The 14,255-nt window shown below is 39.3% G+C and overlaps 1 protein-coding gene across 1 annotated transcript in view; it reads right to left on the bottom strand.

Moving 5' to 3' along the window:
• Positions 1–35: 35 nt before the first annotated feature.
• LOC134198275 (uncharacterized) overlaps positions 36–14,255 on the bottom strand; it is a 17,918-nt gene continuing 3,698 nt past the window's right edge. The window contains exons 5-17 of the mRNA XM_062667638.1: positions 13,544–13,705; positions 13,364–13,426; positions 9,601–9,675; positions 9,126–9,473; positions 7,108–7,195; positions 4,327–4,478; positions 4,110–4,219; positions 3,904–3,965; positions 3,397–3,453; positions 3,196–3,280; positions 3,088–3,138; positions 2,969–3,032; positions 36–164 (exon numbers count right to left, since the gene is read on the bottom strand). Of these exons, the coding sequence (XP_062523622.1) occupies positions 36–164; positions 2,969–3,032; positions 3,088–3,138; positions 3,196–3,280; positions 3,397–3,453; positions 3,904–3,965; positions 4,110–4,219; positions 4,327–4,478; positions 7,108–7,195; positions 9,126–9,473; positions 9,601–9,675; positions 13,364–13,426; positions 13,544–13,705 (1,446 nt within the window). The remainder of the gene's footprint in view (positions 165–2,968; positions 3,033–3,087; positions 3,139–3,195; positions 3,281–3,396; positions 3,454–3,903; positions 3,966–4,109; positions 4,220–4,326; positions 4,479–7,107; positions 7,196–9,125; positions 9,474–9,600; positions 9,676–13,363; positions 13,427–13,543; positions 13,706–14,255) is intronic.

Genomic DNA, 14,255 nt, shown 5'->3' on the forward strand with positions numbered 1-14,255 from the left:
TGATATATATATATATTTAAAATTTATAGTTGATATTACAGTTGGCCTTGAACTGTGGGTGTGTAAGTGAGAGATTCTTCTCGTAAAACAAGATCGCGAAGAGTATATTTGCCTTGCATGTCAGGAGTTAGCTCAAATACTTGATCATAACCATTCATTTCAATCTGCAATAAATCGTTATACGTGTAACTTATCCCGCCTCTCGTGCTAGTAACAGCCGTACAGCACGCTAATCATACGATAAGTTACTCATACCATGACTACGTGACGTATGTAAGTATAAGTGAGAATGCTATATCAACTGGAAGTAACTTACTGCACACTTGCTGTGCAGTACGCCACATACACTATCTCAATACACGCTTGCGACTATGCGCAAGTCACGTGACAATGATTACATATGCTGAAAGTTGCATCAACAGTTTTTGGACAATGGCTAATAGTATAGTAAGATAATAGTACACATATTATGTTATCTTTGGTCAAAAAACACACAACGGACATTATAGTTGGTTTCTAGGCAATGTAATTTGACTTCATACAAACATTAATCACAAATGCAAATATAGTCCTTTTAACTAAATCCACCAATGCAGAGGCTGTTGGTTAATTAGTTAATCTGGCCATCCATACAAGCTACAATCGGATTTACCAATCGTTACACGACAATATATCATAACAATAGAGTTAAAGAAAGCTAAAACTCAACCAATTGTTAGTCAGGCGCGGATTAAACGTTCAATTTGTTTATAACAAAATATTCTTAATAAAAAATAAACTTTTCTAGGTTAATATCAATAGAAATTTACGTCATGTTGTTGTCAACATATACCTTTATAAAAACTTTCTTAGCCTAAACAGAGTCGTTACTTGTGTCTGAACTTCCAGTCCCAAACTTGACTGCCGTTCAGTAAAACATCCAAAAGCACGTCGGGTAAGTGGGTTGACACACCCTCTAGGGACATCGGTGCCCAGGCAGTTTTGGCCTTACCGTAGATCCGCGACTGTGTTTAGTGTTAACCTCGGTCTCCCAGACTTGAGTAGCGCCGATTCAATCGGGTTCTACTATAGTCTGGAATGCCGAAGCTAGTTTCTATTGAATCGGCGCTACCGGGTCTGGGAGGTCGAGGCTAGTCTGGTGTACTAAAAGATAAAAATTTATGTATAGCACAATAAACTGTTGCTATTATATAAATCTATTCTAACACAGTAGTCAAGAGGATCTGATGTTGGCAAACCTATCAACCTTGACAAATGGGAAGTGTTTTGAACGTCTGGAGACCAAGAGTTTCCGAGTTTCCCTGCTGAGAGCCATCGTTTATGTGTGTCTTCCAATGGGGTCCAATTACTTGGCTCTCCCATTTCTTGGTCACATGAGTTCTTTGACAACTTCTTCAAATCTCGTATCGATAAAGTACCGGATGCACAAAATCGTTTGCCGAATCTAGACAACCCGAAAATAGCGCATCACTTGCTAAGAAGTTGTCTGATTTTATCTAAAATTAGCCATCTTTTGCGAACAGTTCCACCTGGTTCTGCGAATTCTCAACTTGGGCGTTTGACTGTGGTCTTTGTCTAACCCTGGGTAATATCGCCCAGGCATCTATTTCGTACGCAGCATGGTTACAAGCTTCCCTGACAATTGCTTTGGCGGTTTAGGTTTGCGTGAAGCCCGAATTTCATCATCAGCGGCTTTCCTCGCAAGTTGCCGTATCACTCGTCAGTTAACTGATCGCCTATTACATAGTGGTATGGCCTCTTCGCTACAGCCTTCAACACCTAAAATCTCTGATGAAAAGTTGGCCAACATGTGCTTTACTGATCTCTTCACAAACTCTGGCCACCTGATGAATACGGATATCGTTCTTTCAGGGCTTTCTCAAAAATCATTTCAGGGCCAAATAGATGACTTGGTTTATGCTTTTTTGAAAATCAAAAGAAGCATAAGCTTCTTTGAAAATCAAGAGAAGCATAAAAGATCTTGCTAGTATCAATACCATCTCGTTCATTCACGTTGGAGTCTGGCTCAGGGCTGTTCCTTACGAAAAACTTGAGCTGGCATTTTCGAAACATGACTTCATTACATCAATAAGGATCTGGCTGGGATTACCAATATTTCCACCACATACAAATGCCCAAAGATGTGTTGTGGTCATACCATTGATAAGTTTGGGGACCATGCTTTGAGCTGTGGAAAGGCCGCTTGCGAACAAAACGACATGACAGTTTGAGGGATATTGTCTGGCAAGCCCTCCACAACGACAATAGTGGAGTAAAGAAAAAATAGAGAATAGGTGGCCGATATCTTCATTGACCAGGTGACATTTATCATCCTGATTTTGCCAATGGAAAACCTGCTTTCTTTAACATAACTGTTAGAGATTCCCTCCAACCCAGCTACATCGTCGCCCTGCAACCAGTGCTGGTGCCGCCGCATTGGCGAGCGAAATGGAAAGATGCCTACCATGATGATATCGCTGCTGCTGCTGGCGGAGAGTTCTTCCCTCTGGCTTTGGAGACCCTAAATTATTGAACAGTTTCAAGGTTGAAGACTCTAAAGATTATCGCGTTGAAGACTACTACCTGTAACACAACATCCCTTTCTCAAGCATTTCAGAACCTCGTTGAACTATTATCTGTGAAACTCTAGTTATTTAATGCTCGTTTAGTGCACGGTTGTATGCAACTGCATTTCTTTAGTGACTCTTTTTGGGACTTGGTCACTTAGTGTATATGGATGTTTTATTATATATACATATATATGAAGTAATAAGGTATTTCTAGCCATTGTTTAATTATATGCAGCACGAGACGCGTTCATTCGATTAAACTTGCTACTAGATATTCAATTTATTTTCATATTTAAAATTAATAAATAAAGTAATTAGGTAAATAAATGTGTAAAAAACAAAAACACATAAACAAATAAATATAAATGCGTATAACACAAATTCATGCACAGTCTAACCCCAATCTTGTCAACAAGCACACCATCATACGCTGGCAACCAGGCATCTGCTGCCTGATTGGACCTAAAGCAACGGCAAATTACCAGGTCAAATGACAACAAATAATTTCATTTCTTACGCGCTGCCAAAATATTGTGGATTTACCCACATGTCGCTGAAGTATTCAAACCTGTAATAGAATTGGTATTTCATTATTTTAGATTTTATGTTTTGTTGTTGAGCTAACGTTTTGGCGTTGTTGCTGGCTATGTTGAGAGCAAGTGACCACCTTTTCGTACTCTTTTCGTCAATTACAACGTCATTGTCGTGTCCTGCAAAAACCACACAAATGAACTGTTAAGAGACTTATGATTAGTGTAGATTAGTTGTAAGAATGTGTATATGTTTTGCTGTTCACTCAACATTGATACAATTCTAAGTTATTTACCTGTAAGTGAACATTGCTTGTAAGAGGATAGAGCGTCTCCAGGTGAGGAATTGAGAGCTGTAATAAAAAAATTGATAGTAGTGAGATAATTTCTACATGTTGTATGAGCAATCAACAAGCAAATATGCCAAATAACAAACAAACAAACAAACATATGTACAAACATACATAAATACACGCATCTTTATTGTTTACAGGAGACTGTACGACTGTAAAAAATGTGCTAAAATTACTTCGACCGCACAACTCACAATACACTAAAAGCATAAATAAATACACATAAATACGTACGTACGTACATATAATTATACATGCATGCATGTATGTACGTGCCGATATAATACATCTATACATATACATGTACCAGTACATGGATACATGCATACAAATACAGAGAAAAAACAGATGACAGAGATAGTCAAAGACAAAATAGAAGATGTCAAGCAAATATAATTTACAAAAAGAACGAGGCAGATGAATCATTAGACTATAGCAGTACGCATAAACCTTTGACAAGTATGCACCGCTTTGTTTCCACATTGACAAGGCGCGTGTTATTGAATTTGTACCTGCACAATAACAAACTTATATGGCAGATCATAATAATTAGCAACAGTTTGAATTAAGTAAGCGGTAACAGCTGTTATAACGTACATTTTGTCTATTCCATATCCGTATGTACCTCAGTCTATGTGTCAGTATTGATTACTTACATCATTGCTCTGTCTTCTACAGAACACTTATGGGAAAAAACTAGTGGATTCCCGCTGTTCTTCATAGGGTTGCCATCGCCCACCACACAAGTACCAGATGCAACGTGATACTAAACAGAAGTGTTAACTTATACGTTTTGTTAGAAAGTAAAGCCAGAATAGATTAAACAGCAGGTTTGTAGACAAGTAGCTATGCTAGCAAACAGATGCGTGATACCAATAGTTTGCTTGGAGAGTAGAGAAAAAGACTCTCGATGCCGTCACATTTCTGTGTCATCACTAGCCGATCGCTAGCTTGAGGGAACGTTCGGTTGTGATCTGGAACAGCGCATAGACCGGACTTGACGTGACGAAGTCGACCAACTTTGCCTGACAAGAAACAATTAGTACAACATTAGAAAACATAGACAGATCACTCAATACGTATAAACATTATTGTCTAACCGACGTGCACACTGAGTACCTTCATGTACAATGTTATAACCAATGGGCCGCCTCACATTTTAAAAAATTGACTTTCGCCTGTCGTCCATTAACTATAGAATAAGATTTTGGTTTATATGGGTACATACGTGATTTAAAGAGATACGAACATGGGCATAATTATGGAGCAACTCCTTACTGGCCAAGGCAGGGAATTCAACAGAACATTGCAGATTTATGAATATACCTGTTGCTTCTACATCAAATCATGCTATTTGGGTATTTATATTGTTCTGATTGGACGCTTTGACAACCCGTAGCAACAAAAAGTTTAAAATAATGATCAGACTAACCACCGCCGCCATGCATCCAAACCGTTCATGTTGTGACGTCACAAGAGCAGATGAGAATAGAATCACTATATGCAAGTGAACTGAAAAGTAGAGTCATTATTTAATCATCGAGTATGTCTTCTGCCATAAACAAAGTCATTTATTGTTTAGCAGTTTTTTAAACAATTTGATTATTAAATTTCAAATTTAATGGTTGAACTGATAGCAAGAAGCTGTCACGTACAGTCCGCGTCTAAATTATTAACACATTTCCGGCTTACTTGTACTGTTTTGGACGAATTTTCTAGTCTTGCTATATATTAAGATACCGCGCCAATGTTTTCTCAAACAGCAACAAAAGCAGTCACAAAAGCTATTCCATAGTATGCGCATCCGCGTAGAGAACTTATCCATCATGAAATGAGTCATGAAAAACAACGCCGCGATAGTCTGTTACTATATAGCTCCAGTATTATTAAACCATCTGAGATCTGTAAACTTTTACGTGTTTCTCGCTTTACTGTTTACTGAACTCCAAAGACTGGACACTGGAGAAGGAATTCAACTCAGAGCTTCCCGTTAAAGACCAAAACACTAGCTGAAAACCATCGAACAGCTTCAGTTAGTGAACATGACGCAACAAAGAACAACAAATCTGCAAACAAACTTGCAGATCAGCTTGCAAGTTGGCGTCATGCAGTTCTTCCATTAGCAGAAGAGAACTTCATGACGCCAGTATTGCTACACGATGCCTAACGAGTAAAATTCCGCTGCTAGCGAAGCTAGAAAAACTAGACTTTGGACGTCACAGCTTCTCGATTAGCCCAGTAGCTCACCAGATCTTGCACGAAATAGAAAAACTTCTGAGCGGTCATCAAGCGTTGTGTTGAGCTTCCTAAGCCTCAAAACGTTTATGAACTGGAAGACGTGGTCTGGGCGGAGTGGCACTTGCTCACGCCTTGCGATTTGTTGACGTACACTGAACGCACGTCTAGCCCATCACGAATGCGCCTTTGGTGTCGCGAAGAGCTACGCTAGCTAGTTTAATGCTATCAAAATTAAAAGAAGGACACATACTATCGATTTGCACTTGTCAGTTTCCAAAAGTCTAGCAAACCTACAAGCATACACAATAGTTCTCTTTTATCTAAAAAAAGGAAGTCACTTAGTGACCTAAAAATGGATGCGTTTCTGCTAGCGCTACCCATAGCCACGCCTCCAAACGTAAATGTGTCAATAGTTTTGACACGGACTGTATCTCAACAGGTCACATAACCTCCAATGTCAGACATGCGGATGGCACAATCAGAGCCATTACATCACCAGTATAACTTGTTTTTTAAATTTACTAAAAAGATTATTCAGCAAGTCTTCATAATTGAACTGTTGCAAAAAGAGCCCGCTAGCGTGCGCTAGTTTCTCATGATAACGTCTACTAGCATTATGCCTACCTACTCTACATTTGCTTCTGCTTTTCCTGTTTAAACGAGTTGTCATTTAATTAATTGTCATATTATATAATAATAATAATAACAATAATAATAATAATAATAACAACTTATAGTGACTATTTGTGCAACAGACAGGAATAGAAATCTTTTAAAATTTGTATGAAAGCCGAGGAGGGTATGATGTGTTGCATGCTAGGTTCGGCTCTGCTTGCCTTATTCACTCTGTTACTACTACTTGAAATGAATTTGTCTGTTGTGCTCCATTATGCAGTCTGTTGAACCATTTGCGAAGGTTCATTATATCACATTGGCGAATGGTTAAAAAAGCTGCGTATTAAAGCACAGCAGACAACGTTCGCTTATATATAAGCAAGCACAGCAGAAACTAGGCAAGAAGCGTCATTAAAGCACGGAATGTTCTTTTTCTTATCCATAATTGGCTTTAACAGTCAAATAATCTAAAAAATTTAAAATCAAAATTAAATATAAATAATTTACCTCCTTGTGTCATTAGTGTTTCTTAGCACTATTTGTAACAATAGTGTTAGCTGAATCAATTAGTTGCAACATATTAAATCTTTACATAAGAATTATTAAACTGTCGCGCAAATTGTTATAATGCAAACGTATAAGTAATTAGATTTCTTGACCAAAACGGTTTCTTCTTGGTGCATTTGTAAAATACGCTCTGAAACAAAACATTGGATAAAATGCATGTCTAGACTCATTTTAATTAATAGAAACAATCGATGAAAATATAAATAGAAAAAATAGCGTCAACCAATACAATACCTTGAGGACAATGATGGCAGCCAATGCCGCCAGTTTTTGCCGGACAAGGTTGAGTACATCCTTCATTTGCCATACCATTTTTCTGGCACTATATACAGAGATAGTAGACATAAAAAAATGCTGTATTTTTGATTGGTTGTACAGACCGTTGCAAAAGTATAAAGCCACTCCCTGCATGTAACTAACCGGAAGTTTGAATGACCACAAAATTTGTGTAAAAGCTTTATGAGAAATAATTTAAACTGAAATTTACTGCAAATTTTCTATTCTAAGCTACTTCTAAGCTACAGGAAAGGGCTCTCCCTATTGGGTTTCTTTCCTATGACAGAATTTTGAATTTTGAAGTGACCGCTACTTTCACCAAAACAAACACTTGATGAATAGCTCAACAAAAACTTTAGTTATTCAATTTTGCCATTTCCTGAAAGAAACCTACACATGCTTCACCCATAATCTACTTAAAATACAAACTTCTTTCAGCTTTTCTCTATAAAACGAAAAACAACTATGACTTCTTTAACGGGACTATTTGTCATTTTGATAATAAGAAAACTCACAAAACCCACAATAACTTGAAACATCAACTGAATAACGTCTAGAAAACTATATCTTGTAAAAAATCTACAAAATTCTATAGAATTTACCCAAAATTCCAAAAGGGTGACTTCCGGTTTGAAATGGTTGTGGTCAAAATGTTGCAAAATGATGCTAATGGCGGGAAATCTTTGATTATCTAGTCGTTGTTTGAGCTCACAGAGCTGCCAAATTGCGGATTTCGGCAGCTGAGTGACCAATCTTTCGTTACACGAATTGACAGAAAGTCAGGTAGCTGGTGTGAGTTTGGGGATGCCCCGAGGTCGACAGTTCAGTCCACGACATTGCGGTAAAATTGAAGCCTTGAAAGAATGTTGTCTGGGTGAGCATAACATCGCCAAAACCGTCGGTGTTTCACGTGGATCGGTGAATAACTGTCTAAAAAGACTAGCGGCTGGAGCAATAAGCTGTAAGAAAAGTTCTCGTTGGCCGAGAAAAACATGTGACAGAGATGACCGCTTTCCGAAGGTGCATGACAGCAAAGAGAAATCGCCGTTTGATATCGCGCCAGCTAAAACGAGACTTCGAGGAGAGCACGGGACAAGCTGTTTCCAGATATTTAGTTTGTCTTCGACTGGCGGAGACAGAAATGCACGTCCGCTGCCTTCGCAAGAAGCATGTTAGACAACCAAACATCGTTGTCTCCGGCTAATGGTTTCGCGACAATGACGTCAATGTTTTGGATTGTCTTCCGTGTCCGCCTGACGCCAACCCAATTGAGAACCTTTGGCAAATCTTGAAGGTAGCAGCAACCGCTTGTCACCCTCGCCAAGAGTGGGCGGCAGTGCAGGCGACATTGCGTGATTTCTCTAGAGGGAGTGCGCGCGCTAGTAGAGTGTTCCGCGACGAGTTGAATCAATCCGTATTAGAGCAAAGATTCTACATCAAAGAAACGTTTCATAAATAACGTGCTTTCTAAAAGCCACAAAATAGTCTAGTAAGGTAATTCAATTAGATTGTGCAGACGCCCACGCAAACGCCGTTTGCATTTTGCTTCATAACCCAATGACTTTTGAAGGTTTCTCAAAACAATTCGTCACGTCCTTGTTCTGTTCTTGCTTTATCACATGGCCTCTTTGTTATACGCTGTCTAGAAGTTCTAATCGGCAAATCAGCCTGGAAAACTTCCCGTATAATCACGTGCAGAGAGTGGCTTTATAATTTTGCGACTGTCTGTAAGTTAGTTTTCCGTCAGTATCTCTCACTCACAGACATCCCACTATCTATTTGTCAGAACGTTTGTCGTTCTTTCAATGTTTACGCCCACACAGCCGTTTCTCTTACTTTCCCTGCCCCTTTCTTTGTCGCTTCAGTTATGTGTTTGTCTGTATCTCGTCTGTTCTCCCGTCCATTACATAATTGGTTTCCATAACATTTTGTTAATTTGCATACCATACGAACATAGTCAAAAACAACCAACACACCTGCCGTTCTCTTCTTCCAAACACGACCACTTCACAAACCGTCAAAAAGCTATTCTTTAACGGAATGAGGAGATTAACATAGCGACCGCGCACTCCATAACCATCATTACACATTGCGGTGTTTGTATGACCTTGACGTATGTTCCACAGATATGCTATGCATTTTGGATTATTGTTTCCCTCAAATTCAAGCGAGTTGCCAACACGAATTTCTAAGTTGTTGAGTCGATCTCCACAGCAATCTCCTCGATTGGTGATTCGAAGGCTTGTCACCAAAAACTGTCCTTGCAGGTCAACACGCCACCATGGTTTTGTCTCTGATTTTGTGTGTGAGCAGGCATAGTTAAACTAATGACAATAACAAATTAGGTAAAGTATTAGTTTGACCTGTAAGTAGAATGACCATCTAAACAGACTAATGAACTCATCAAAATAGAACGTGTTCTATTATATTAGACTTCGATTACAAACTTACGTAGTCAGCATCTGGATTTCCATCAACAGCTCGAAAAGAGTAACCTCTCCAACCCGTGCTGCTCTGTGTAGTTGGCTACACAATAACAAGTAATTGAAAACTGCAATCAGGATTACAGGTAAACAGAACTCTTAGGCAGTAAAGCATAACATTGGAAACTAAACCGGTTAATATTATTGCGTATCCATCATCTTGTTAATAAATGTCGTTCCAAATATCAAAACTTTGTAAACAGGCTATTTAACTGTCTGTCTGTCTGTCTGTGTGTTTGTCAGTCAGACTGTCTGTGTGCCTGTCTGTCCGTCCGTCTAGGTGTCTGTCAGTCACACTGTTTGTGCCTGTCTGCCTGTCTGTCTATGTATCTGTTATTCAGTCTGTTTGTCTGTCTGTCTGTGTGTCTGTCTGTTTGTTTGTCTGTGCGTCTGTCTGTTTGTCTGTCTGTTTGTATGTTTGTCTGTCAACCAGTTTGTCTGTGTGTCTGTCTGTCCGTGCGTCTGTTTGTCTGTCTTTGTGTTTGTCTGTCTGACTGACTGTCTGTCTGTCTGTCTTTTCGGTGTTCGTCTGTTTTTTAAGTCTACCTGTTTGTTGGTCTGTTTGTCTGTCTGTCTGTCTGTCTGTCTGTCTGTCTGTCTGTCTGTTTGTTTGTCTGTCTGCCTTTCCAACGTTTGAGGGCTAAACACAGTGCTTGGAAGACTAGTTTGAATCTTTCTGGTGTTGACGAAGCTTATTCTACCCATCCGAAGAAGACTGTATTTCTTGAATCATTGAGCAAGAGTCAAAGATGATCGGGAGCCCGGACTTCTGGATGGAGGTTTAAACATCTTAGAGTAATTCAAGACAATGCCTCAACCAGCGACCTTCTATTCTCGCTATGTTCACTAATAGCTGAAGGAAAGGTACCACCCTCTGCAGTACCCCTGTTGTCATGCTCTCGCCAAATTTGCATTGCCCAAATCGAATGGTGACGTAAGAACTATTGCCATTTGAGAGACTCTAATGAGATTGACGGCCAAAACCATTTGCTTCCAGCTGCGATAGTAATTTTCCACCTACTTTGAGCCAATTCAACACGGAGCAGCTACTCCTTGTGGAGGAGAGCTGTTAACACATCATATAACCTTGCTCTTAGATGGAAATTCGGATCTATCTTTGTTGAAGACAGATATATCCAATGCTTTCAATTGCATCTCTAAGCAACATCTTCTCGACTAGGTAGCAGAATAATTTCCTGAGCTTTATCGTCACACGTGCCAGATGTACAGTAATGATAGCTCTCTTATATATGTCAAGAACAGTGATGTCGTCATTGTTAGGTCAAAAGAAGAAGTAGACCAGGGAGATCCCCTCGGCCCTTTTCTCTTCTCTGCTGCTTTGCAACCCATTTTGGAGCCTCTACCGGAAAAATATAACAACCTGATCGTCCTCGCCTACCTAGATGATCTCTTTGTAGTTGGTAAGTTTGCTCGTATGCAACCATTCATATTTGACCTTCAGTCATCACTCAAAGATGTCAGTTTAATAGTCAACGAGAAAAAGTGGGAGTTGTTCAATACGTCAGATTCTGTGCAATCTTTAGGTTTTGTTCCTGTGGTCTCACATGGCACAGAGATTCTACGGATTCCCATCGGCTGCCACCAGCTTGTACAACTAGATGCTCCGAGATCGCTAATTCAGATCACGGTCTTTGCTCACATCTCGAAAAGTTGAGGTGCCCTGAGAGTGCAATTCTCCTGCTAAGTTTTGCCACGTGAATCTGATGAACTACTTAGCTAGATATGTGTCTCCTTGTTCTTTTGAATATGCTGTGAAACTACATGACGCCATGACTCGGTCTTCCTTTATCTATATATTGGGCTTACACTCTATTGATGATTTCACCTTGACTCAAGCCTCATTAAACATCAAATTGGGTGGTTTTGGCTTATCTGAAGTCAACAAGAGTAAATGCTCGGCTTTCGTCTGTTTTGTTAAAGATTTTCGTAATCTTCTTTCCTTACTTTCACTACGTATTCAAGATCTGGTGGAAAACGATTCCACATCCTCTTCACTTGGCTTCGACATTCATTCAGCTGTCAAGCCCTTGCCTTCAGTTAGATTACGAAACGATAGAACACCGAGACCTCAATCATTGTCAACCCTTTCAGCTACAAAGGGTAAGCTTCAGCACAATCTAAGCTCAGAATTTAGCCTCTTGAGTACAGTTCATTGTCTGTCTTCTGCACCCACAAAAGGAATGCGGCAAGATTACGTTTTGCTCAAGGTAGGGGTTCTTGGGCTTGGTTAGAGGCCTTACCATCCCCAGATAGGTACGCACTTATTGCAAAGAATTTCCGTCCAGCGTCATTTCTGAGGTTCAGTCTACCAATGCCTTTAAGGTCATGCATAAACAAATGTGAAAGTAGAAAAAAATTGGATGGAGCTGGGTATCATCTTCTCACATGCAAGTTTGAGGGAGGACCAGTCTGACAGCACGATTCTGTAGTGTCAGGATAATGCAGTTGTTTGAACGAACTCCAACTGCATCATCTCAAGGAGCCAAGAGAGCAATATACAGAATCTGAGAATCGCTCCAATATTTTGATGTACAATGAATCAAGTACAGAGTTGGACGTGAGCATGGCTCACCCTTGGAGCAAAGACATCCTAAATAGAGCATCTAAAGAAGCTGGCTATGCAGCTAAGAAGCGTGAGATGAGAAAAAAGCAAATACAAAGCTCTGTCTGTTTAGGATAGCACAATACCTAACTTATTTTCTCTGGTCTTTGAGCACTTTGGGTTCTAGGGTCAGGAGACTGATAACTTCTTGATCTCACTCTCAAAGAAATCGAAAGATTCGGGAGGCAAAAGAACTGAAGCCGACTTTAGGACGAGATGACGTAAAAGAAGCAAATACGAAGATCTGTCAGTTCAGGATAGCACAACACCTAACTTATTTCCTCTGGTCTTTGAGCACTTTGGGTTCTGGGGTCAGGAGGCTGATAACTTTCTAAACTCACTCTAGAAGAAATCAAAAGATTCGGGAGGCAAATGTACTAAATCCGAATTTAGGACAAGATGACGTAGACAGATTTCCATAATTATCCAGAGATGTAATGCTAGAGTTATATTAAAGAAGGTAAGTAGATTGCATGTAGGTCTATCTGTTTGTTTATCTGTCTGTCCGTCTGTCTGTTTGCCTGTCTGTCTATCTGTCTGTTGTCTGTGTGTCCATCCATCTGTCAGTCTGTTTGCGTGTCTAAATGCATGTGTGCCTGTTTGTCTACATGTTTTTCTATTGGTCTGTCAGTTTTTCTATCTGTCTGTCAGTTTTTTTGTATGTCTGTATGTCTGTTTGTCTGCCTATCTGTCTGTCTTGTAGTTGATGTCTCTGGGCTCATACTTCTTCTCGTAATAGTTGGCGTGAATGCATGCATAAACGCATTTGAGCAACACAACTCAAATGTACTACTACTAACAGCAGATACGTATGTCTGGTGGTGCCCGAGATCTTACGTCGGAGTTGTTAAAAAGTCCTGTAATTATTTAAGGAGTGACGCATAACGTACATTTATGTCCATCAATAGACATGAAAACTAGAAAACACAAATTAGCAATTATATCATTAATAATCCTTTTTTGTAACACAACAACTATTAACATATTATTAAAATAATTATTATTAACTAGAATAAGTTTGCACGTGCCATTACTTATACAAAGTCTCGCTATTTTTATCAATACAATACGATTTAATATATTTGTAGACGTATGTCATAACACCAACCTTTCCGAGAGCTAAGTTTGGAGCGAGTCTAGCGCACACTTGAACCTCACAAATGATTAGTCTCTAAACAAGAATAAACATGATATGCAAAATGCATCCAATTCGATCAGTTGACAAGTAGAATTAGACAAGCAAACAGGCGGCTGTATATTTGTTTAGTGACTTGTGAAGAGTACTCACAGTAGCTTTCCTTTCTTGAATTTGTAACCTAACGTATCTTCCCATCATGTTGGGGCATGAGTAAGGAACGGAGGAGCCGTCAGCGAAAGATCGTAGGTCTTGACGACATACAGAATTGGGGCTATAATATCTGTAGATTTCTTTAATATTACCAATACGAATCTAAACAGAAATAGAGATAAAACAAACTCGTAGTTACACTATCCTGGTGAATCAATTATGTGCTAAGACATCTCCATGTCACGCGGCAACTGATGTGTTGTCTGGATTATAAAACTAAACCTACATTCAAAAACCCCTTGTTTGTATTTTGGTTAACCAAAACCAAAACCAATACTAAAATACACATAAGACTGTACCACAACTAAAACTATTAGACTCATCTATTTTGACCGGTTGTGATGGTCATATCTTGTCTGTGCGGAGGCGGGACCAACTATTGAGTGACACTCCAATACCAAAAAGTGATATAAAAATTTATCTTTCCAATACTATAGTTGAATGAAGAAGCACTAAGTCTGTAGTTCTAACCCTGGTGTTGCTTTAATAACGTATAAATTTACATGTACAAAGATGTCCATACGCCATGAGATACAACGTCACTGAAAACACATGCCTAGACAAGTCTAATTAGTTAAACAGGTTGTGTCGGGTTATTGACATAGCAACACTAATCATCTGTGCGTCATTGCAACCCCTTGAATTGGCGGCA

This window comes from Corticium candelabrum, chromosome 2 (assembly GCF_963422355.1).
Source record: "Corticium candelabrum chromosome 2, ooCorCand1.1, whole genome shotgun sequence".
Taxonomy (NCBI): Eukaryota; Metazoa; Porifera; class Homoscleromorpha; order Homosclerophorida; family Plakinidae; genus Corticium; species Corticium candelabrum.